Source organism: Rhineura floridana, chromosome 10 (genome assembly GCF_030035675.1).
Source record: "Rhineura floridana isolate rRhiFlo1 chromosome 10, rRhiFlo1.hap2, whole genome shotgun sequence".
In the NCBI taxonomy this organism is placed as follows: Eukaryota; Metazoa; Chordata; class Lepidosauria; order Squamata; family Rhineuridae; genus Rhineura; species Rhineura floridana.
In genome coordinates, this window is record NC_084489.1 from 44,535,248 (window position 1) to 44,561,804 (window position 26,557).

The following is a 26,557-nucleotide window of genomic DNA, read 5'->3' on the forward strand; positions in this document are numbered from 1 at the left end:
AAGAAGCCATAGCTTCCTGGGTTTGGAAGTAATGCATAACTGTAATTAGTTTAAACTGGGAGTGAATGCTTCCAGTGTCCTCCTCGTCCCTGATAGAGGGGGTGGGTGGGAAGCAAGCAAGGCAGAGGTTCATGCACGTAGTGGGAAAGTGAGAAATCGCCCTTTGTATACTCGTATTAAACCACATAAAACTAACCACATATGAATTCTACACCCAATCTCCCGTTATCCTCTGGCAGAACAGAAGTATATGAAGAAAAGAATTCAACAAGCTAACTACAAAGGAATAGAAGAACAGGCATTTTATTACACCTTTGCTATTGAAAATGCCAAGCTTGAAATTCTTGTCCTGGACACTTGAGAAAACAGAAAACCTGCAGCTTCAGTGAGCACATGACACCCACTGCCTGTTCTTTCTAGGACAAGGTTTCTCTATGTATTGAAAAGAAGGTAAAACTGGCAAGCAATTTGCCTTGTCTCTGTTAACTGAAAGTTCTCAAATGTAATTATTTCAATCTTTAGGAAAACTCTGTAATATTGGCCCCTTTTATAGTGGGGACAAGGATTGAGATACTGAATCGTTCCATCCAAAAATGAACACACAGTTTGAAACCAAGACTTTCTAAGTGGAAAGACAATGCAATACTAGAATTCCATTCTATATCAAAATGGACCATTGGTCTCACCTGAAGGGTGATTTTCCTATGAGTACGGCCATCACAGCGGGTTGTAGCTCCACCTATCGTGCGAAGGCAAGAATGTTTTTGAAGTCAAGACTAGGGGCGTCAGGCCCCTCCCACTCTCCAGTTCATTCGCAGCGAGTCTAAGGAGAAAAATCTAAAAATACAAGAACAAGGCCAACAGGCCTGCCAGCAGGAAAATAACACAATAGTAACATGCATAATAACATGACTCCAACATAGCGATATAACAGAACTAGAAGTCTTGACTTCACTCTTAAATTTAAATATGATAGCGTAGCAGTAATATATAACACATTAGAAAATATCTAGTCATCCTCCAACTGGGAGGGTCGTGATGGCCGTACTCATAGGAAAATCACCCTTCAGGTGAGACCAATGGTCCATTTTCCCTATGAGTCCGGCCATCACAGCGGGATGTACCAAAGCAGCCCGTAATAGGGAGGGACCACCCACATGCTAATCCTCATTAAGAACCTGTTGCAACACTCGTCTGCCAAAAAAGGCGTCAGCAGAGACATAGCAATCTATTTTATAATGCCTTATAAACGAGTGTGGGATAGACCAAACGGCAGCCCTGCAAAGATCAGCAACAGGAGCATTGGTAACAAAAGCAGCCGTAGTAGCCGCTGACCTGGTTGAATGAGCAGTTATGCTAGCTGGCACTGGAAGCTTAAGAGATTCATAAGCTAAGGCAATACATGTCCGCAACCAGCGGGATAAGGTGGAATTAACTACTTTATGCCCCATAGAACGTGGGTTAAAGGATACAAACAGAGACTCAGTTCGTCGTATATCCTGGATCCTGGACAGGTAGGTCTTGAGAGCCCTCCGGACGTCCAACGAATGCCAAGCCTTCTCGAGAGGATGGGTAGGATTCGGGCAAAAGGAAGGCAAAACAATGTCCTGGTTGCAATGGAAAACTGAATCGACCTTGGGATGGAAGGAAGGATCAGTCTTCAGTACAACAGAGTCCTTATAGAAGAAGCAGAGATGGCGAGCAGAGGACAATGCGCCCAACTCCGAAACTCGTCTGGCAGATGTGATTGCGATCAGGAACAAGACCTTGAAGGACAGCATACGTAGAGGCACAGTCCTGATAGGTTCAAACGGAGGGCGTTGCAAAGCCTGCAGAACCTTTGACAGACTCCATGAGGGAAAACCGATGGGAAACAGCTGGGGATTGTAGGGCGACTCCCCTCAGAAAGCGTTTGATGAACGGATGTGAGGCAATAGTCGCACCAGAAGAAGACACTGATAAAATAGACGACAAAGTCGAGGCATGTCGACATAATGTGTTGGGTCTGAGTCCCATCATAAAGCCGCTATGGAGATATTGTAGCACCTGCTGCATGGTGGCCTGGGATGGATCGTGATGGTGGGACCGGCACTACTTGGAAAAAGCTACCCAAGTATGTTGATAAATACGAGTGGTAGATGGTCTTCTCGAGGCCAGACAATATCAATAACAGCGTCAGACAGGCCAGCCGACCTGAAATGTCCCCGTTCAAAAGCCACGCTGTTAGATTGAGCCAAGTGGGGACCTGATGGCACACTGGACCCTGGGACAGAAGATCTGGCCTGACTGGAAGTGTTCAAGGATCCGTCACTGACATTGCAAGAAGATCCGTGCTATCAGAACCAGTTGTGCCCTCTCGCTCCGCGCCTTCCTCAAGGTCTTGGCTAACAATGGAATTGGTGGGAAGGCGTACAAAAGACCGTCTGGCCACGGTATTGACAGAGCATCTACTGCTTCCGCTGTTGTGTCTAGGTATCGGGCAAAATACCTGGGAAGCTGGCAATTGCGGCTGGAAGCAAACAGGTCGATGGAAAAGTTGCCGAACCGACACTGGAGACGATGGAAAACGGTTGAATGAAGTTTCCATTCTCCCGGAAAGACCTGTTGTCTGCTGAGCCAGTCTGCAGTCACATTCCGGATCCCTCTGAGATGTTCTGGTTTCAGGGATTGCAGATGTTGTTCTGCCCAACCTAAGATGAGGAAGCTAGGTCCCGCAGAGGACGGGACCTGGTGCCCCCCTGTCTGTTCAAATGTGATTTTAAACATGTGTTGTCCGTTCGAATGAGGACATGGGCCAAGAGAACAGAGACTGAAAATGAAGTAAAGCCAAGTGGGCAGCCTTTAGCTCCAGCCAATTGATGCTCTGAGTCTGCTCTGCCGTGGACCAGACCCCCTGAACATACTGGGAGTTGCAGTGGGCTCCCCAGCCGATGAGACTGGTATTTGTGGTGACAACAGTCCTGCGGAGGTCTCTGAAAGGAGTGCCCTTGGAAAGATGTTAGACCCTCGTCCACCAGCGGGATGAAAGGCGGAGCTGAATTTAAGGGGATTGCTCAATGGTTTGAGCTGGCAATGTCATGTTGGAACGGTAGCAAGGGCCACTGGAGATGGCGAGTATGAGCTCGAGCCCATGGCACAATATGGATAGTAGAGATGAGCATTCCGAGCGCCCTGGTTAGAGGCATGACGTCTGCGAAGGATTTGTGCATCAGAGATCTTGCGATGTCTGTGATAGCGGTTATATGATCTGATGATAGGAACACCATCACTTGCAGGGTGTCCAACATTGCACCTAGATGCTGTAGACGTTGCGTTGGTTGTAGATGGCTTTTGTCGAAGTTGACTAGCCAACCGTGGGCCTCTACCCTGGAAGCGTCGAAGCGTCTATTCCAGCCTCCTCTGGAGGAGTGGGAATCATATGTAGGGAACTCACGGCCTCGTCCCCCAGGCCGCGTTCCTTGAAAGGGCTGAGACGTGCGGAATGAAGTGAAAACGCCTAAAAGGTCTGTGCTCCCTGTTTTTGACGGTGGCCAAGACGGGCTTTCGAGTGTCCTTAGGGTCCACAAGCACCGCTTTTAGTGCTTTCTCGCCAAAAAGTAATGACCCGGCATAAGGTATCCGTGATAGATTAACTCTGGCAGTAGGGTCGGCCTGCCAGTGACGAACCCAGAGGGTCCGTCGGGCCACGACTTGAGATGCCATTGCGCGTGCTGCTAGTTGATTCACGTCCAAGATGGCGTCGGCCACGAAGGCAGCTGTTTTGTGCAATTTTATAAGCGATCTGTGCATTGAAACAGGATCTGGATTGGGATCCTCAATGAGGTCATCCAACCACATCATCGCTGCCCTGGCGAAGATAGAAGCTGAGGTTGATGCACGCATAGAAAAGGCAGTGGCCTCATGGGTTTTGCGTAGTGCAAAATCCAGTCTCTGCTCAGTAGCATCCTTTAAATGAGATTCTCCTTCCCTTGGCAAGAGGGATCTGGAAACTAAGCTAGAAATAGGCTCGTCTATGCCAGGGACGGCCAGTTTGGTAGCAAAGTCTGGGGCCAAAGCATAAAGTCTGCCCGCAATGTTGTTAAAGCGGCGTGCTTGTAGGGGGTGAGCCCATTCGTCTTTGCGCAGTTTGGCGATGGAGTCTGGCACGGGAAGGTAGTGTTCAGCTGGGGTGGGAGATTTCAAAACCCTAGCCCCCTTTAAGACGGGAGTGGAAGAAGTAGTTGGAGTGGATTGAAGGCCAGGGTGTTCAACACTCTGCGCGCCAGAAGCTGGTAGTCTGAGGTGTCGAAGAGGCGATAGGATGTGTCCTGCTCATGCTCATAATGGTCACTCCAATCATCTCCTTCGTCTTGCAGCGCGAATGCGGACTCCTCCTCACCAAAGGCGTCATCAACACACCTGCCTTGGAGTTGTAAGATAAGCTCCTGGGATAGTCGCAGGGCTGGAACTGTGGACGGTTGCTCTTGGGCAGGCGGACTGGGCGGCCCCACAGGTAGGGTAGGAGAGTAAGCCCCAGGTGGGATGACAGTTGGCTGGTCAGGAAAGCCCGGAAAATCCTCCTCGTCAGAGGAGGCAGCAGGAGACCAAAAAAGGGTAGTTAGCTGTGCAGGGGATGACCCCTGAGGAGTCGGAATAGAGACATAGCGAGGCCGTCTGGCAGTGCCATAGCCAGAGAGGTGCTTTGTTTTGGCAACCGCTTTCGTATGCTTATGTTTGACCGCCTTAGGTGGTTTAGGCTTGGTCGCCTGGCTTGTCTCTGTATGATGTTTCGGCATGGGCGCCTGGGTTGTTTCCGGCTGTTCTGCCATCATATATATATTAGAGTAGCTGTACACGGCACACGACTGGGGCAGAATGCACAGACCCGAAGAGGCTCAGTACACGGCACACAACTGGGGCAGAATGCACTGGGAGATGGCTAAGTACACTGTCACGATGGGGCAGAATGTACACTATGAACAGGCTTAGAACAGGCTCAGTACATGGCACACGACTGGGGCAGAATGCACTGGCAGATGGCTAAGTACCCTGACACGATGGGGCAGAATGTACAGAGTTAACAGTTCAGACAGCTCTATGTGGGGCAGATGGCCAAGTACACTGCCACGATGGGGCAGAATGTACACTATGAACAGGCTTAGAACAGGCTCAGTACACGGCACACGACTGGGGCAGAATGCACTGGCAGATGGCTAAGTACACTGCCACGATGGGACAGAATGTACGGAGTTAACAGTTCAGACAGCTCTTATGTGGGATAAAAGTCAAGCCGCTGTATAGTATTCACAGCCTTGTATGTATCAACAGTCTTGTACACTGCCACGTAGGGGCAGAATGCACAGATCAGGCGGCTTGGTAGAGAATCAACAGTACACGGCCACAGCGGGGGCAGAATGTAGAGACCCGAACAGTCACAATGTACAACCACAGAGGGGGTAGGATACACTGGCAGATGGCTAAGTACATGGGCACAGAGGGGCAGGATGCACTATGGTATCAGCGTTAGTATAATGTAGGCTGGGTTTCAGGCTTGGTACTGGAAGGTTGCGGCTTGGCTGTTTGAGACATGCCTGGCTGTTCTGCCATCTTATATTCACTTTGGGTGCAGTACACGGCCACAGAGGGGGCAGGATGTAGAGACCCGAACAGGCACAGTGTACGACCACAGAGGGGGTAGGATACACTGGCAGATGGCTAAGTGCACGGCCACAGAGGGGGCAGGATGCACTATGATATCAGCGTTAGTAATGTAGGCTGTATTTCAGGCTTGGTACACGGCCACAGAGGGGGCAGGATGTACAGTATAGACTTCAGGCTTGGTACACGGCCACAGAGGGGGCAGGATGCACAGTTCAGCAACTGAGATCAGAGCCACAGCCTTGATGATACAGCCACAGTAGAATAGATTCAAGTAGTTGTAGAAATGTATGTGCTCTGCAGCTTACTAACAGACACAGCTTACTAACAGACACTGACAGGAAAGGTATACACTGACAGCGACAGGCCTAGAACAGAGGCGTTTTTCAGTAAGGCCAATAGAAAAGGCGGGAAAAAAGTGGGAGGATCAACATGGCGCCCACAAGGAGCGGGAAAATTGAGCCAATGAGAAAGGTTTGGGGTGAGGAAGGAGCAATGGCGGTCTAAAGAGAGCGCCAATTAGCTCAAGCTTCTCAAAAATTTTTAAAACTCAACAGTCGTCGATGGCGGCTGGGGGACGAGCTATGTCTTAATAGCCGCGGAGACGGGCTCACGAAGCGCCAAATTTAAACAGAGCCGCAGCCGCAGGCTTCAATGGTCGTTGCGGCGTAATTAACTGCCGCGGAGAAAGCCGGAGGGAGGGGGGGCAGAGCAAGGGAAAGAGCCGCAGCCACAGGCTCTGGGGCCGCTGAAATAGGCGGCGATAAAAGGGAGAGAGCGAGGCGGCGCGAGGCAGAGAGCCGCGATCGGAAGCTCGCGATCGGAAGCTCGCGATTAGACTTGCGGCCGCCTGCTGAGCGAGGGCGAGTCGCAGCCGCGGTCTCCCGGAATCGCCGTTAGGATCGGCAGAGAGCAGCGGCTCCTGCGAGGCTAAACGAGGGCGGAGGAGTGCCGCTGGGCGAGAAGGAAAGCCGTAAGCTCCCTTAACAAAAGGAGACTAAGGCAGCCGCCTTAGAGAGAGAGAACCGCAGCCGCGGTATCTCTGGGAGCCGTAGGCTAAAGTTCTGGGGGAAAGGATCAGGGAAGGGAGGGCCCCCCCCAAGGAATTCCCCAGGAACAACGAGACAAACGATGTCAAACACAAGACAGAGGGAAGGAAGAAACGTAGGATAGACAGATAACAAAACCTTCACACTCTGGGAAACGAATACACAAACAAAAAACAAGAAATTTAGCTACGCTATCTGGAATAACAAACTTGTTCGATATGAAGGCAAGAATGAACTGGAGAGTGGGAGGGGCCTGACGCCCCTAGTCGTGACTTCAAAAACATTCTTGCCTTCGCACGATAGGTGGAGCTACAACCCGCTGTGATGGCCGGACTCATAGGGAAAATGTAGCACACACACACACACACCCCTGAAGCAGTTAGTATAAAGGTACAATAGGCTACCCAAAGTATAGTTACCAAATGTGTGTAGTATGAAGACATTAAGAAACAATTTCAAGAGGAGTAACCATGTTAGTCTCTTGCAGCAAAACAATGAGAGCGCTGTGGCCAGGGCTGTGGAGTTGGAGTCGGAGTTGTGGAGTCGGAAGCAATTTTGGGTGGAGTCGGAGTTGGTAGAAATGTACCGACTCCGACTTCAAAATAAAAACTTATAGTATTATAACATGAAATGGCCCGCAAACTTGGTGTTTCTCTGGAAAGAGATAGCATTAGAAAAATAGTGATTGAAGAAGCCCTTAACCAAAAGGAAGAACTTAAAAAAACTCTCAAGGGACGCTTTGTATTTCTTAAAATGGATGCCTGCACATGCCACAGGGTGAACTATTTTGCCATCAATGTCCGATTTGTTTGTGACAAGAATGAAATAGTTACCAAGACACTGGAAGTAAAAGACACAGAAGCTCATCACACCAGCGACTTTCTCCAGGTCTTAGTGGAAAAGGTTCTGCAAGATTATGAACTTAAAAAAGAACAAGTTCTCTGTATTGTAACTGACAATGCTTCAAACATGCTAAGTACAATTAAACTAATGAATGCAGATAATGAAGGTGACCAACAGCTAGAAGAACACTTCAGAGATATAGGAATGTTTGAAACTGAAGAGCACGCTCCTGCAACTGAGGAACAAACTGAAGTTGCTACAGAACAAACAACAAAATTTGTTATTACTAGTTAATATACATTTGCCATTTATGAAGGAGTCGGAGTAGGAGTTGGACAGTAGAAAAATAGAGGAGTCGGAGTCAAAGGTTTGGTGTACCGACTCCACAGCCCTGGCTGTGACACCTTAAAGACCTGGTATATGTTCAAAATAGCAAGGAAAACTAACATTTTCTAGATTTTATATGAGGTCTACTCAATCTCTGCTGGTATATTTAGACTGCAATCCTATACCTACCCTGAGGGAAAGTCCCTTTGAACGACTTACTTTCAAGTACACATGTATGGAATTCCACTGTTAATATTATTCAGATTTTTAGACTGGTTTTCAGTATGAATTGAGTATTGTGGCTTTTTAAGTTGTGCTGTAAACTGTGTTGAGGTCCTATACTCAGGAGAAAAAGCAAAGTAAATAAATAGTTCTCTTTGGGGAGAACTACGAAAAGCCATCTGAAATGTAACGCAGCCACAAAACCACAGAATCAATGAAGAGTTTTAAAAGCTGGCAATAAATTGCAATGTAATGTTCAGTTTAAGTTTTGTATTAACAGCACAAAATCTAGATAGGTGAATTGCACATGTGATTTCTAGGACATTATAAATGCAATCTATACTAGCCCTCATTTAATTGTTTATAAAAAAAATTAACATGGAATTCAGGCTCTTGGCTACTCAGCATTATGAGAAGAACCAATTAGTAACAGAATCTGTAGGAAGCAACACAATGATAACTGAGGAACCATGTTTTTGTCCCATCTTTAGCACTGATTTAATATACCACCTGAACTAACACAGCAGGACAGGTTTAACCTCTATTTTTAAGAAGCTTTAGGAAATCTGAGATAATTAAACACAAAGTTAAAAGCCAAGCACAGATAAAAAGTTCCATAAAATATATCAATACAGACCCACAAAAAAGTACATATTCCATTAACCAATATCTTTAAATCCAGCCCATTTTTCAAAAGCTCAACAAAAAACTTTTAATAGCTATAAAAGAATCATTTAGCTTAAATATTCTCTTACAACTGAATCACAATATCACCTCCCAAAATGTTGCTTTTATCCCTCACATGCAAATAGTTGGCTTCTATAGGTAGAGAAAAAATTGAAACTTTCACAAGTGTGCGGCCTACAGATTCAATCAAAAGAAATAAAAGTTAAATGCATTATTTTTAAATGTCATATAGCAGGGCACTTTTTTAGCAGTCTTAAGCCTTTTTCACATGCAACTCATGTAGGCTATGGTCGTGTTTTATCTGGAGCAAGTCTATGCTTTTAGCTCCACCCCAATGTTGTGTTTCCTTCTTCCAACAACTTTGTGTTGCATGTAGATGTCTGCAAAGAAGCCTGTGCATGAGCAACAGATCACACATGGGTTTCTTTGAAGAGGAGATGCAATGAAAGGGACAGGGCTAAAAGCACATCCGCCCTCCAGATTAAACCTGGCAATGTCCTACATGAGAGTATTTTATTCAGCTAAATACCTTGGTCTAGAATGATATACATCAAGCTAAAGTAAAGGCAAAAGTGCCAGTTGGTAATAATGCTCTTCAAGGCCTGAATGTTAAATCTTTAGCATTTACTGAAATTGTATATTGGAGGTTTTTAAAAAGCTAAATTTTAGGAAAAGTAGAGTGGACCATATTTAGAAAAGGTTCCACACTACATAATATAAAGCACCTGCAATTTACACACTTATGCAAATCTGCTTAATTTAAGCATTCCACAAAGGTTGCTCAATGATCTACTGAGAAATTACTTAAAATGTATGTCTTGCACAACATGAACAGCAGGTGACTTTTCCAAGGCACATTTGAACAGTTTATAAAATAGATTGCTTCAAAGTTTACACATTTTACAAGGAGATTTTCTGAATAATTCTGTTAACTTCCCAAATGGATTATTTAAACACAGAAAAATGCAAGTGTTTCTTTTGGAGGGAGAGACTATTGTTACAGCAAATTCTTGGGTTTCCTTTCAAATGAGATTATATGATTGCACATTCATAGTTTACTTTCCTCAGGAATTCACACACCCCTCATTTGTATCCTGTTATTCATTTAGCATTTCCCTTCATGGCAGCAAACTGTTAACAAGAGCCTATGAACTCCACAAGTTCAAATCACAATATATTCTACAGTTAGCAGATATTTCATGTGCTTTCACTAGGTCCTGTGTACTGTAACTACAAGAACCTGCTTCATTTGACAAAAATCTCTTCCTTTGACTCGTTCTCTGTTTACTCTCTTAGGCAACATCATGATTAGCAATAGCAGGGGAGGAGAACAAACAAAGGAAGCAAGTACATGGCTGCCAGCACTCACCTTAACTCTGCCTCTAAGAAAAGCTGTCGCTTGTACTGTAGCCTACAGAAGCAGGGCATACTAGAAATGTTTGGTGTTACATCTGCATGGGATGGGGATGTGCTCAGAAGAAAGGTGAGGAGGCAGAAATGCACCACACAGTCATGGCTTTGTTCTGATGCCTGAAGCATGGGAAGTCAGATCATATGCATCTCTAAAGCAGTTTGCATCCCTGCTGTATAAAGACCTCTATACTTACAATGAGCAAGCTCCATGTTGAGACTATTGCACGTGGCACATAAAAAATTAAGAGAAGCAATAATTTAATGCATGAATATCTCCAGAGATTGAAGTTCACAGTGAAAAGTTTCCAGGATTTTCAACTAATTCCTTAGAAGCTGTTGATATTTCAAAGTTAAAACACAAGTTCCATATTCTTTTGCTGTTGTTGGTGAAGCTGTTTCTTGTCTGGTAATTTGTAATGGAGGACACAGATCATCTCTCCCGCTCGTCGTTCTTCCTCTTGCAACTTCTGCCCACCATCTGCTTTTCTCCCAGTCCATGTTCCAGACCCTTGCTTGTGATGAAAACAGAAATCTGGAACCGCAGACTGGGGGAGAGGTGGCCGGTGGGGCCAAGGGACTCGGTAAGAGGGGGTGAATTAAGTGTTCTCCTTTAACCCACTGCAAATCACATTCTGCCAAAACCACATTTCTAAAAACAGACACAAGGGGTACTTCCAGATGGGAGTTTATTGTGGAATCTGTTGCTCCTGAATGTAAGTTCTTTGCAGTGTCCACACAATACCTTTATCATTAAAATGCTAGCACACACTCTTTTTTTTCTTTTTCTTTTACATTTAATACAGATTTCCCCTTACTGCGGAAGATCCAGTATGTAAAAATAACCCATTATACATCTGCAGTCACTGCTGGTGAGGAAGCTTGTCTGCACTTTTTTTTTTTTTTGGTGAGCAGATTGTCACATGCATCACGACACTTTGGTAAGTGACTTACAGGCACGCCAATACCGCAGTTTGCTCCTCACCTGAGCACAATCTAGCTATTTTACTTCTGGCAGTCCCAATATCAAATTGCCATTCCCACATGCTGAAGGCACTTTCAAATTTCAGCAACCCAGTTCACAGCAGCTATGTTCTCAAGATCTCCATACAGTAAATGCAGGGGATTACCTCTGAGACTAATCACAGTACACACATCAGAGTTAAAAAAAACCCACAAAAGTCTAGTGTAAGACTTCTGTCATAATTGTGTGTTTTTCATTGCTGCTGCAGGAACGAGGTAAATATTGTGCAAGACCTCATTATTAATTTTAAAAAGTAGGAAATCATGTCTGCCCCCATCCCAGCAAAAAAAGACACAAGTCTCCCATTTTGCCTATTGTGAAACATGATACAGTAACTAAGGGTTGGTAGTGTCTGCTTTTGGTCGCTTCTATTTATTTATTTATGAAAGTGTGTGCATACAGGTACAGATGCTCAGAATGGGGAAAAAATAGTAGAGGGTAGGGGAAGAGCAAACGAGGACATAAAAACACAGTCCAGATGCATTCTATCAAGTTCTGCCCACTGGTGTGGATGGCAAGCAGTGAAATAGCAATGAATATCCATGACTGAAAATGTGTGAAATGTGTGGAAGCTAATGTCTTAATCATGCATACAGAAAATCCTGGACCTGAAAACCTCATTTGCAATATAAAGCTCCCTTCTGGAAGCTTCCAGGGATAAGGCAGAACATGCAGCTCTACCCTATTAATCTTGTTTGGTTAGAAAACAAGACTTAATTACAATAAAAATGCAACTCACATAACCCAACTTCAGTAAAGCCACTGATTTATGTCTGATCACAGGCAATGTTTAACATTATGTATAAAACTCATTTTCTTTTCTAATGAAAGCTCAAGGCAGCTAGAAGCAGTTTACTACATTTTCAATCAAAGACTGCACTACTCTTAGCTAGTCATTTTATACTCTGCCAATGTTATACTACTAACACAGCAAACAGGGATCCTAAATTTATTCTAGCCCTCTTCAAGCATTTGCCTGAACTTGTGAGGATTAAACGTCTGTAGGAAGATAGAGGCATGCACACAAGCACCACCCCCAATGTCCCCAGGCTTGCTGTCTCCTCTCAGATTTTTGCATGTTCAGCATGAAGGTCTGAAGGTGGTTACTACACGAGTTCCAATGAATGTGCTTAGAAGCCTCAGCAGGATTGGGAACCTTGTTGTATCATGAATCCCGAAGAGAGCTTCTGTACAATGCCTGAAGCTTGCATAAGAGTTTTTAAAAAGACAAAAAAACTTAGCAAACACTTCATATGATTTTCATGACCGAACTGCAGATCTTGGTGGGCCCCAGTAACAACTGAATGATTTCATAAAACTAAGCCAACAGCAATGTCAAGCCTTTTTAAAAACTGAGATATAGGGCTTATCCAAACGGAGTGGGATAATCCACGGTTTCCATATTCGGTTTGCCATCTGATAGTCCTCACCTTGCCTTTTAGTTCGCTCTTTCCCAATTAAAAAAAACGCTTTTTTGCACCCGCACCCACAACGGTAAGACCCCTACATTCTTTTTGCTTTTTCCAAGCTCCGCCTCTAAAACCTTCCCCTATCAACCAATTGGTCAGCAAAAAAATTACGTATGCTCCTCTCCCCCTTTGCAACGAAGCACAATATGGCTGTAAAGGAGTTCTCACCTCGGAAGGAAAGGCTGCTGGTCGGTTTCACGCCTGCCTTGTTTGTATTTGCGATATTACACTTAAACGAATGTATGCTTTTCTGCCTTTAATGATATTTAAGGAGATACACATGCTGGCAATTGCACATTTCTCCAAAAAAGCAAGAGTCACCCACCCCTCCTTCTCCCTTTCCTTCCCACAGAGAATGAAATTGACAAAGCTTTCCAAGCAGGCTTGAAACCGACCAGAAGTCTGTATTTGCCATATCACACTTAAAGGAATGTATGCTCTTCTGATTTGAAGCAAAAAACCCAGCAAGTAGAATGAAATTGACAAATCTTTCCAGGCAGGCTAAAACCGACCACCACCCCTTTCTTGCTTGCTGTGCATTGCAGATCTCACCCACAGCAGCCGCCCAGTTTGCAGGCTGACAAAAAATAAAATGCATCTGCGCAGTAGTTGCAGACCCCCCCAACACCCCACCATTGCGACGATTGATTCAATTTTCCCGGGCTTATTCTAGCACATGCGCAAAAGTGCAGATACGTGACTCGCTGGAATGAGGAGAAGGGGCAAGGGGAAATGCCCAAGAACCGCCCATCAGCTGTAAAGTCCGCGGTATTGCATCCTAACTCCTGAAGGCACAGTGGATGATTCCTGATTTTAAACAGCAAATTGCATTTTTGCCGGTATTGCAAGGAGCGGATTTAACCCGCGAAAATGCGTAACAGCGCAAGACGTCATTTGGACGACCGAAAAATAATGAACACACATAGCGGGCGTGTCACACATTTTGCAGTCGTCTGGGTGAGCCCATAGTGCAATGAAACAGGTTTAGAACTCATTTTTTAAAAAGATACATAATGAGCTATATTTATATATAAATACAAAGACCATTTTTGGAATTTCCTAAATTTCAGATTCTACTTGTCCTGCCAACTTTTGATTGTACATCTAAGTTGATCTGGGGCAAATAACTTCCAGAGTTCTGATGAAGCAGATAGGTTGGATCATATTACAATATTTTACCAGTTATACTGATTACCAATTTACATTGAGCAGGGGCTGATTTTAGCCTTCAAAGCCCTAAATAATCTAGGACAAGAGCAGTTCAGGAACTGCTTCTGTTCCCATTATGAAACTAATACGTTCTGTAGTAGAAAAAAATGACCTCACCCAAAATGAGCATGCCTAACAACTTTGCATTATTTTCAAGGCCCTTCTCCAGGACCCCCACCATGTCTGGCATATGGGCAGCAGACCTAGCGGTTTTCGGTCTTGTTGCCCCAAATCATAAGTGGTCTCACAAGTGAAGTATGGGTGGTGCCATTGCTGCTCACTTTTAAGCAAGCAGCGCTAGTTTTAATGCAAGCCTTTATCTCTTTCTCTTTGGATTTTTTAAACATTTGTAAGCTGGCTTTATCTCTGGACAGGCAGAATCAAAATGTTAGAAATTAATTAACTGTGCTGTGGAATTACTTTTCCCCATGAAAAGGTGGTTTCTACTTTAATCTATAATTGTTTTTTTAAACGACTCTAAACTATTTAATGCTATTTCTAACTTTAATTTTTCCCTAATAAGACTATGACCTTCTCAGTGGTGGCACCCAAATTATGGAATGATCTCCATGATGAGGTGCGCCTGGTGCCAACACTGTTATCTTTTCAGTGCCAGGTCAAGACTTTCCTCTTCTCCCAGGCATTTTAGCATGTGTTTTTAAAAAAATTAAATTGTGTTTTTAAATTGTTTTTGTGTTTTAAAATTTGTATATTTGTTTTTAATGTTTTTAATTGCTGTAAAACACCCAGACAGCTTCGGCTATGGGGCGGTATGTAAATGTAATAAATAAATAAAATATGGTACACTAGCAGACCAGTATTACTTAATTAGCTACCTAAGATTTGAGAACTTGCACAAAGGGAAATATCCAACTGTGCCCATCCACTAGTGGAACAGGCTTCTGTTCATTCAACAGGACTCCTCCTTCCTCTCCTTGCCCTTACAGCTCCCCCACATGTCCACTAAATCTGCTTCATAGGGGACCCTCTGGAACAGATTTGTGGGGCTACAGGGGAAATTGTTACGATGAATATCACCCTATATTTTTAAGTCAAGGCACCCCCCAGCAGTGTTTTAACAAGTGAGAAACACAACTGCAATCACTATACTATCCAGTTCTTTGAACACCATGATGTATGGTGAACGTAAGACCCATTATGCTATCATATGACCAACAGAAGTGTAATGTTTTTGCCATCCAAAAGAGCACTGTAAAATACAGAGAAATCTAAGAAATAAAATATATCCACTTTGGTTTCAATTACACACGTACATTAGCCCATTAGCTTAACTATAACAGGATTTGGCCACTGAAGCACTTCAGGATTACACATTCTAGAGGTTAGCTTGTGTGCCCAGAAATCTTTAAGGCCATGTTGGGGCACTAAACATCAATTGCTTGAACAAAATCTTACAAAAATAAAGTAGAAGACGTGTTAACTTTTAATTAACACACATAGAGAGAGATGTTATCAATTATAAAAAACGCATGGGGAGAACATGCAGATTTTCATGATCAGCTGAAAATAAACAAGGCCTTGCAGTTGGAAAAGTAGAGCCTAGAGTTGTAATATTCTACAGAATTGTCTTCGTTTACCAAACAGTAGCTTGTGTATAAGTCCTAGATGATGATTTTTTAAAATCAGGCTAGTGTACAATACAGCTGTGCACAGACCCCCCAATCCAATCTGTGGCTCTTGTAGATATATATCAGGCCCACTCTGGCCAGGAGAGATTTGAACCTGATCCAGATCTGAATCACAATCCAGATATTACGAAACTCAGGAAATCCCACTGAATTACATTGCAAAACCAAAATGGCCATTAACTTTTGTGTTTTGTGACCTAGGGACATGAGATTTGGAGGGATTTGATATACAGAGGATTAAACCTGCCAAGTTGCAAGTGGATAGCTCCAGGGATTGTCATGCTAGCGATCTTTAAAGTTTAAAATGTTTACACAGGGACATGAAATTTAGCAACACAGTAGCTCCCATACACAGAATTAACTCTGCCAAATTTCAGGTAGGTAGCTCCAGGGGTTTTCATGCTAGCCACCTCTAAAGTTTGCTTTTTCCATTTTTTTAAAAAAAGACAGTGCTCAGTCATGCTGATTCTGATGCTCCTGTGTTTCCCCAGTTCCTATCTTCAATATTTTTTTTGGGGGGGGGGGGAATGATTTTTTTTTTAAAGGTCTGCAATAATAGGCATGTTTAGTTAGCACCAGGTAAACACAGGCCGGCAGCACCATGGAGGTCACATGCACATAGGTACATGAAATTTGGGGATATGGTAGCCCCTAGAGCCCCTATTTCAGGTAGACAGCTCCAGCTGATTTCATGCTAACCACTTTTAAAATGTGCTTTTTTCCTAAGAAAGAGTTTCTAAAAAAAAAAAAGACCCTGTCATATAGGGGGTGGATTGCCAACAGCAGTGAGGGGGGGAAGTTAAAAAATACTATTATATTAATAATATTCACTGTGGTTAGCAATTGGAATTATAATAATTTATTATTATTTACTCAGAATGCTGGGTAGTATGGCCATAAGGGCTGGCTGGCTGGCTGGCTAATATGTGTAACCACACAAGACGGCTGCTTCTTATTGTTTGTGGGTAGTGATTGGATGATGATGATGAAGATGATAGGAGGAGGAAGAGTGCTGAATACCAAAAGCTGTGGCGAAATATACTCACACGGTTTAATAATAATTCTTTGCAATGAGAATAGAATAAAATAAGATACGACTTTTTTTAAAAAAATGTAAATAAGAGTGGGGACTAGAATTGATTGGGAAAGAACAGAAAATATACACAAAGTGAACAAATCTCACCCAATCCCAACCACCAATAATTTCTGCATTTTAGACTTCACTCCTTCCAGGCACTGTGACTGGAGAGTGTCAGGTGGCGTCATAGTATTCTAGCCTCCCTCTCTCCCCCTACCCTGGTGTTCTCCTAATATGGTGCTCTACTAGCCTCCCCCCCTCTCTCCCCCCACCCTGGTTTCTCCTTATATGGTGTTGTAATTGCTCCATTTCAGAGACATTCTGAAGTCTCTGAGTTCATTAGAGACTGCTTTGAGCTACAGATCTGTTCAAATCTCTACAAATCAATTTGGGACTAGCCAATTGCTCTGTAGAGATTTGTAGCTGCTTCAACTTGATCTTGACAGAAAATAAATTGGTCCAATTGGCCCGATTTGCTTTGTGATCTGCACAAATCCAGTACATAGCCCTAGTGTACAAAGGCCAAAATGGCCATATCACCATAAAATATAAACCATAAAAACAATATTTTAAGAGACAGTAAACACACAATAAGGCAAACTAAGCAAATAAAATACCTGGGCGAAACAGCTGAGTTTTGACCTAATACTGAAAAGAAAGCCAGAGCCAGTTGTACCTCTACAGAGCCAGTTGTCTACAGAGAAGACACTGTTCCTAATTGACACATAACATGTAAAAGGTACTGTAATAAGAGTCTCCACAGAAGATCTCAAAACATGGGCAGGTTGGTATGGGGAAAGACACTGTTAGGTATTTGCGTACGAAGCAGTTTAAGATTTAAATGTGAAAACAAGTATCTTGAATTGGGCCTGGAAACTAATAGACAGCCAGTACAGTTCCCTCAGAAATGATGCAATTTGACTTCATTTGACCCCACTCGTAAAACTTTTTGGCAGCTGCATCCTGCACTAGTTGAAGTTTCCAGGTGTTCTTCAGGGGCAGTCCTACATACAACACATTGCAGCAATCCAGTCATGAGGTTACCAGCCTATGAACTACCATGGCCAGACTAGTCCTGTCCTAGAATGGCTGTCCTAGAATGAATAGCCAGAGCTAACAGAAAGCACTACGGGCCATATGACAACTATATACACAGCAGACATCCTATTCACCCCTCCCCCTGGAAAATATGGCAGTTCAGTTCTTTGTTTATAAGAACAGGTATAAGAACAGGAACTTTTGGTGGTTCCCCACACCCCTGAGGTTTGGCGGCCTCCACCAGGGACTGAGCCTTTAGTATGACAGGCCCTGCCCTGTTGAACTCCCTACCAACAGAGATAACCATCCCGTCTTTCTTACAGGCATCTCTTGAAAACCTAGTTTTTTTAGACAGGCCTTTTATCATGAATGTTCTTTTATTTTTTCTAACCAATGCAATATTTGTTGATGCTTTTTTATTGTTTTTAAAGTTTTTATTGGTTTTTAATTTTTCACATCTTTGTATGCTGTTAAGCTACCTTGATGTACCTTTATGAACAGTGCAGCTTATAAATACTTTAATAAATAGATTAATATAATGAACAGCCTAATATCCAGTTTTGACTGGATTGGCACACACCTCCATGTCCAAGAGTTCACACCTAGCTCCTTGTAGTCAGATTAGGGCTGATTTTTTCACATCACACTAGTGGGCCTCAGGAAACATTTGCATGGAAAAAAAACTTATAATGTAGGCACCAGGTGAGTCCTAAGAATAATGGAAGAGTCCTACTGGATCAGGCCAAAGACCCATCTAGGCCAACATCCTGTTCATGCAGCGGCCAACCAGATATCTGTGGGAAGCCTGCAGTGATTTCTGGAAACTTTATCTGAGAGGCTCTAAAGACCAATGATGCAAAAATTTAGGGCGTATTAAGAATACTGCTTCAAAAAAAGTATATATTTCAAAGGAGCACAACTCATTTTTTATTCTTATACCTGTACTTGATATTTCAGTACTTTAGCTTTTAAAAAAAGCGCAAGACTAAGGTTAACAGAACACTCATATTATAATCAATCAGCAAAAATAAACTCAATTTTCTTACCATCAAAGAAACTTTTGGCTCTCAGGTAACTAACGCTGAGCCTTAGCACAGACAGCTTATCCAGCTTGGCAATAACATCCTGAGGGAATGGCAAAAGATTAGCCAGGCGATCCAACTCTGCATTCAATCGGTCTCTATGCCTCTTCGATGGATTAGATTTGGCACCTTCAGGAGGGGAAGGTTTCACTCTGCCATAGTAACAAAACATAGCATAAAGTCACATTTTAAATACTTAACACACTTGAATACATTGTCATTAATAAAAGCTTCTCTTGGGGCTAACACAAAATCGTAATTCCATCATTTCCTGAGTAGTTCTGTCACTTCTACTGAGGTGATGCACCCCCAGCACATTTTTCCTTTCAAACAAGCTCTTTCCATTCAAATGGAAGCTGTAAAAGGGGGGGGGGACTGGAGACTGTTCTTCTGACCCACTGCTCCACGTTTGGGGTTTTAACAACTTTGCAGTATCTAATAAAAATTCCAATGCTCCAGTCCCCCCCCCACACACACAGAGAGAGAGAGAGAGAGAGAGAGAGAGAGAGAGAGACTTCAGGTAGATTCACAACTCACATATTGCATTTTAATTTAATATATTTGTATGCCACCTTAAAAGAAATAATCAGGACAGTTCACAAGATATTAAAACTACACTAAAACCAACAAAAATATATAAAAACAGCAGCATAAAAAAAGTCAAATGTAAAAGCCTGGGAAGAATTAAAAAAACAAAAAACTTTACCTGGCACTGGAAAAACTTTTAATGTAGGCACCAAGTTAGCCCTAAGAACAGTGGAAGAGCCTTGCTGGATCAGGCCAAAGAGCCATGTAGTCAGCATCCTGTTTAAGCAGTGGTCAACCAGATACCCGTGCGAAGCCTGCAGTGGCCAACCAGATGCCTATATGGGAGGCCCACAAGCAGAACCTGAATACATCAGCACCCTCGCTACTTTTGATTCTCAGCAGCTAGTATACCACCAACTGAGTTTCCATGGGGAAAGGCACCACAACTGAAAGACCATCTCAGCATGATTTCTGGAAACTTAACCTGAGAGGCTGCTACAAGTGACAGTTCTGGCATTTTACATCATAAAACTGTGACTGCTTGTTTTCATTTGAAATCGCATGGTTTAAGTCCCCAGAACTACAGAGTCACTTGTATAAACAGCTTGTGATATGGAGCAGTCTGTACATAGTTTTGTTTTAGAAGGCCACCCACGCAGCAAAGTTCAAGTGTGAATTGGGTCATAGGACCAGTAGTTTGAATTGTTCCCTCCTTTGTGGAAAGTCAACCAAGCTGTTTAAGCATAGGTATCAAGTTCACTAAAAAAAAGTCCAGTTGATCTAGCAATCGAATTCTAGATCAGACACTATTTCGGGAATGCCCTCTGAAATAACCATGTTTTAACAAGACTACAAGAACTCAATAAAGTCAGAGCCAAGAAAAATCTCAACTGGGAAGGCATTCCATAAAGTGGATTGTACTGTAGAGGAGGCCCAGCTCCATGTCCTCGAGTATCTTACCTGCGTGAAGGAGAAAATACAGACCAGAGTCTCCCTATAAGATCTATGGGCATGAGGAGTTACATATGAATGTTATGTCACACATGCAAGTCCCATATCATTTAGGGCTTTAAAGATCAATCCTATCCTGCAATTTTTCACGATTTCTGAACCACTGTTCCCCTTTCAAGCAAAAGAAAGTTACAAGTTTCATGATTTACCTGTAGAGGACTGCACTGTTCCCTTTCTAGCTATTGTTCCACCCTGCTTGTTTTACTTTTTTAAAAAAGAAAAGGTAAGTTTGCATAATGGTACCCAAGCAACATTTCACCTATACATCTTGATTAGCTCTTTCTGTAGAAGTTAGATCTATGTACTTCATAGTGCAGTTCGCCTGATGCCCGAGAGCACCATTCTCTATTTGAGTCTTCATGTATCACTTCTGCTCAAACACATTTTGCCTGTAAATGTACATTGGCAAGGTCAACAAGTCTTGTAAGTAGAGACCTTATTCCAGTCTGCATTTGTGTTGGAATTGCTTCTGAAGATGTTTTTAAAAACTTTAAAAGAAGATGTTTTTAAATAAGCTTTGTTTTAATATGTTTTTAAATATGTTTTGTTTTAATATATTTTAAAGTCAGTTTTTATGTTGTTTTAGAGTGTTTTTTGGTGTTTTGTTTGCTGCTCTGGACTCCTAGTGGGAGGAAGGGCAGGTTATAAATTTTATAAATAAACAAATAAACAAACAAGTAGCACAAAATGAATTTGCTGCTCCTGCCATCATCCTTGACTGAAATGGAAAAGGGAGTTAGCCATACACATGCTTTGGTAACTCTCAGATCTGCTAAAGCCTAATATCTCTGTGGTCCACAATTCAATCAAGAAAACACTGTATATCACCAGTCAATTGGCTACTGAAAACTGTTCTCCTGAGTTACATTAATGCTGCAACATACCCAGCTAGAATAAAGCATAATAAGGATAGCCATTTTTCTTTTTTTTCGGGTACCTTACTTCCAGTGACCACCTTAATATTTTGTTTTCCTACAACTATAACTGGTCTTAAGACTCCTGTACTCTGTGAGACTGCTGGATCAGGCCAGTGACCCATCTAATACAACATCCTATTCTTACAGTGGCCAACCAGATGCCTATGGGAAGCCCACTCTTGCAGTTTCCAGCAACTAGTACTCAGAAGTATATTGCTTCTGTGGTTTCAGAAAAGCAATCTTAAGACAAACCTATCCCAACTGTCTCCTAGAGCTTCTTTGGGACTTGGTCATCTCATTACTTGCTATCAGACATACCTTCTCCGGGACAGCCTCCAACAGTTAATTCAGAAATCTTCCTGTTTTACTCTCCCAATAAAAGCTCATTTTCTGGAAAAACTCTGATCTCATCTCTGTTGCTTCCTCCTAACTACCTTATGAGAGCACTGAGCTAGAACCACAGAGGACACATTTCACTGGCACAAAATTCCCCTAATCAATAAAACTCCAGAAGGGCTTATTTTCTGAATATGTGTAAGTAGGTTTCAGACGTGTATAGAGGCATGTGTCCAGGACAAGTGTGGTAACACCTCCCCACCAAAAGAAAAAGAACACCTGAGGCCAGTTTCAAGATACTTATAAACATTATTATGCAAATGGATGTTTTAAAACAGCCACCCATGAAATCCCACAACTTCAGGAAGCAAATATACCTCCAGTGATGCACCAATATGCACCAGAAATGCACTAAATTTAGTTGCAAGACAGGTGACAAAGCTGAAATTAAGGCGTGGTAACTATATCAGTCTGCATGCACTCCTGAAACAATGGTATAACATTGTTCTCTGTTACAGCGTATATTGAAAATTTCCATCTAATTGCCATTACTGTTCCCTTAAATATTCGTAACATCTTAGAGAAGGAAATCTAGCAATAATGCAAATATAGACCAGGTCTTACATGCTGTTGTTTATTATCAAAATCAATGTAAGAAAAAACCGATAGTTGTTCCTGGCCATGGGTTAATTATTAACAATATCCAAAAAAGGTTAGCTATTTTGTATATGGTTTGATACTTGAATTATCAGCCCTCAGTGTATTTACTAACATCTGTGTAAGGTATCTAAAAGGCAAAGAAGTGTAATTTAACTTAAGTACAGTAGGGCCCCACTCATACGGCGGCTTACGTTCCGGACCACCGCCGAAAAGCGAAAACAGCTGAAAAGCGGAACTCACTGAATAGAATGGCACGCGATGCCCGAAAACCGCCGTAAAAGCGGAACAAGCGCCATATGAGTGGGGCTTTAGTCTAATTGCATCTAACTGAGACCGCCGCATTAGCGAAGCACTGTAAAATAAAGCGCCGTAAAGCGGGGCCCTACTGTACTCCAATTTAAAGCAGGAGAGTTTAAGCAGCTTCAGTGCAAGTACTCTGTCTTAGTCAGTTCTTATAACAATCTATGCTATCACAGAAATGCATTTAATGTATTCATTATGACCCTTAAAATAGTATTTTAGGCATTAAGAGATTCTAGGAAAACCTGGGTAAACATGTAAGATTTTCCTTGCATAAGATCTATTTTAAATTCCATGAGTATGTATGTGGTTTAAAGATAGATTTAAAAATCTTTTACATGTCTTTAAAAGTCTTGAGGGATAAATTTCACAATTTAAGATTTTTGCCTGTGTGCAAAGCGTAGGCACTTTCCTTTTGGCATATAACATTAAAATTATTCAGCCATTTTCCACACCAACATAGGACATACATTGATTGATTGATTGATTGATTGCATTTGAATACTGCCCCATAGCCAAAGCTCTCTGGGTGGTTTGCAACAATTAAAAACATTAAAAACAAATATACAAATTCAAAAACACGTTTTTAAAAAGCAATTAAAAAACACATGCTAAAATCCCTGGGGGAAGAGGACAGTCTTGACCTGGCGCCGAAAAGATAACAGTGTTGGCGCCAGGCACACTTCGTCAGGGAGATCATTCCATAATTTGGGGGCCACCATTGAGAAGGCCCTCTCCCTTGTTGCCAAACTCCAACCTTCCCTCCGAGTAGACACTCAGAGGAGGGCCTTTGATGCTAAGCGTAGTGTACGGGTGGGTTTGTGTCAGTAGAGGTGTTCCATCAGGTATTGTGGTCCTAAGCCGTGTAAGGCTTTATAGGTTAAAACCAGCACCTTGAATCGAGCTCGGAAACATACAGGCAGCCAATGCAAGAGGGCCAGAATCAGTTTTATATGTTTGAACCGTCTGGTCCCTGTTACTAATCTAGCTGCTGCATTTTGCACAAGCTACAGTTTCCAAAGGCAGCCCCACATAGAGTGCATTGCAGTAATCTAACTTGGAGGTTACCAGAGCATGGACAACTGAAGCCAGGTTATCCCTGTCCAGATAGGGGCTTAGCTGGGCCACCAACCAAAGTTGGTAGAAGGCACTCCGTGCCACCAAGGCTACCTGAGCCTCAAGTGACAAGAGATGGTTCTAGGAGAACCCCCAAGCTGTGAACCTGCTCCTTCAAGGGGAGTGCAACCACATCCAGGACAAGTTGGACATTCACCATCTGGTCAGAAGAACCACCCACTAGCAGCATCTCAGTCTTGTCTGGATTGAGCCTCAGTTTTTTAGCCCTCATCCAGTCCATTGTCACAGCCAGGCACTGGTTCAGCACATTGACAGCCTCACCTGAAGAAGATGAAAAGGAGAAATAGAGCTGCGTGTCATCAGCATACTGATGGCAACGCACTCCAAAGCTCCGGATGACAGCACCCAAAGGTTTCATGTAGATGTTGAAAAGCATGGGGGACAGAGCTGACCCCTGTGGAACCCCATACTGGAGAGTCCAGGGTGCCCAGCAATGTTCCCCAGGCACCACCTTCTGGAGCCGACCCGCCAAATAGGAGCAGAACCACCGCCATGCAGTCCCTCCCACTCCCAACTCAGCCAGTCTTCCCAGAAGGATACCATGGTTGATGGTGTCAAAAGCCGCTGAGAGATCAAGGAGAATCAACAGAGTCACACTCCCCCTACCTCTCTCCATCGCCTGCGACCAAGGCTGTTTCTGTGCCAAAACCAGGCCTTAAACAAGAACAACTTACTGGTAACAAGTGAAATTAAATGCAAATCTTTTTCAACATTTTGGTTCTAGTCCAGAAAAGTAACAATGGTTGACACTGTTGCTTCAAGTAATGTTCCATAAAGAAAACCTTTAAGTATCTCCTCTGTTATGGTGGAATAACATCTAAAAATAATTGTGCTCCTGAATACATTTATAAACTCCAGTACTGAAATGAAAAGAAGCCACATAACACTTTCAATTCTAAGCCAAGGAAAGGTGCCAAGAACGACAGCCTGGGAAAACACAAAAACATGTTAGGACAGGAATTTTCAGAACCGTGCTGCAGTGAGGTTCATCAAGTCACAGAAAAAGAAACAAGAGGGGGGAATATCTGACTGTCCCTCACATATATCAATATATAATCCGATTGTATGACCTACTGAACTTGCATATAATAGCAAGTCAGCTCAGATGCTAGAATCCTGCAGCCAGTAAGTCTCCAACAGGTAGTTTCCAGCCAGCTATAGTGTCATAGGTTCAATATGTGAACAAGGCAACTATGAGGGGAGAAAGCAATTCATTTAGTCCCCTGAATAAGGCCAGGCCCATCAGAATGTGGGCACATTCCTCATTCTAGGCTCAGGTATGAAGAGGCTGGAGAATCTATTTGCCTATACCAGGGGTGCCCACTCCGTGGCTCTCCAGATGCTGCTGAACTACAGCTCCCATCAATCTCAGCCAACACAGCTCATGGTCAGGGATGATGGGAGCTGTAGTCCAGCAGCATCTGGAGAGCCACGGAGTAGCCACCCCTGGCCTATACCCTTTTTAGGTACAGAATGCTGTAGCAGTTTCAGAGAGAAAGGCAGCGCTTATACCTTGAGGGTGCCACACTCATTACTCTACAAGAGAAAATCTGACTGGTGACATCATCACGGGAACCAACATTTTACTTGATATTTGTAATGGAAGCAAAAAAAACCCGCCATAAGCCACATCAAACCAGGGCTTTTCTCAATGGCTTCTTATATAATGAATCAATATTCATGAAGGGGCCAAGAATCACAGTGGGGGCAGTATTCCCTGCTATACATCAATAGAGTACTTTTATAAAAACTGATAGGCAGGTAGATACTCCTAACCCCACTATAATCAAAAACATACACAGATATCCCTCTAAGACTAACAGTTTACTAGTTACATTACGTTAACTGGCACCCATTAACAATGGAAGTTACTTCCAAATACATGTGCACAGTATTACAGCCTATACAGTAGGGCCCCACTCATACTGTTGGGTACGTTCCAGACCCCGCCAAAAAGCAGAACTCCGTCAATAAAATGGTGCCCGACGCCTGAAAAATGCCGTAAAAGTGGAACAAGTGCTGTATAAGTGGGGCCTTACTCTAATTGAAAGCCACATATTAACGGAACACTGAAAAGCAGGCCTCCAAAAAGCAGGGCCCTACTGTATACTCAGAATAAGCCCAACTTCAATGGGACTTACTCCTAAGTGAGTGTTCATAGGTTTGCAGTTTATTAAGTTTTGCTTAGAATAATAAATTACACACACCAAAATTTACTGATATCCAAAACGTTTGCTGAACCTCAACTCAAGTATTGAGTAAAGAAGTTATTTAATCCAGGAGTCTGTATTTTTATCATTATTTCTTTAACCAGAATGTCATCATCTTTTTAAAATCTCTTCATAAGCAGCTTTAAAAAAAACCCTTATTTTAATCTTTTCTGCAACTGAAGAGTTAGGTGATAATTTGAAATTGCATAAAGCAGCCTTCGCCAGCCTGGTGCCCTCCATATATTTTGGGCTACAGCTCCCATTACTAGTTGTGCTTGCTGCGGGAAGCACTTCAAAACATCTGGAGGGCATAATACTGATAAAGGCTGCCACAAAGGAACCTAAAAGGAAGTCATAATATAAATGTGAGAAAATAAATAATAAAAGCTCCAGACACCTTTGAAAAGGTAGCAGTGCAATCCTAAATATGGAAACAAGTTACTCCAAATTCAGTGGGATTTACTCTCGGGTAAGTATGTATAGAATTGTACCAAAAAAAAAGGAGCAACTTTTAAAAAATGTGTAAGAATTTAAATATGTTTTTTCTAAGGAAGTGCTTTGTCTATATTCCAATAACATTGGTTTGTAATGTTTTTTCTTCTACAAAGCAGCCCTGAAGAACACTACGTTTCAACCCGCTACCGCATTTTCCTTTGGTGTATGTATCTTTTGTATATATAGTATTAGCAGCTGTGTAGCATAACATAGACACAGGAACAAAGAAATTCTCTTAA

At 42.8% G+C, this 26,557-nt stretch overlaps 1 protein-coding gene across 5 annotated transcripts in view; it reads right to left on the reverse strand.

The window, feature by feature from the left end:
• Positions 1–26,557, reverse strand: part of AHR (aryl hydrocarbon receptor) — an 86,151-nt gene that overhangs the window by 55,712 nt on the left and 3,882 nt on the right. For 4 of the 5 annotated variants that reach the window (XM_061587562.1, XM_061587560.1, XM_061587563.1 and 1 more), the window contains exon 2: positions 18,689–18,876. The exons of the other annotated variant lie outside the window; for it this stretch is intronic. In XM_061587562.1, coding sequence (XP_061443546.1) covers positions 18,689–18,876 — 188 coding nt within the window. The remainder of the gene's footprint in view (positions 1–18,688; positions 18,877–26,557) is intronic. 5 annotated transcript variants of the gene reach the window in all.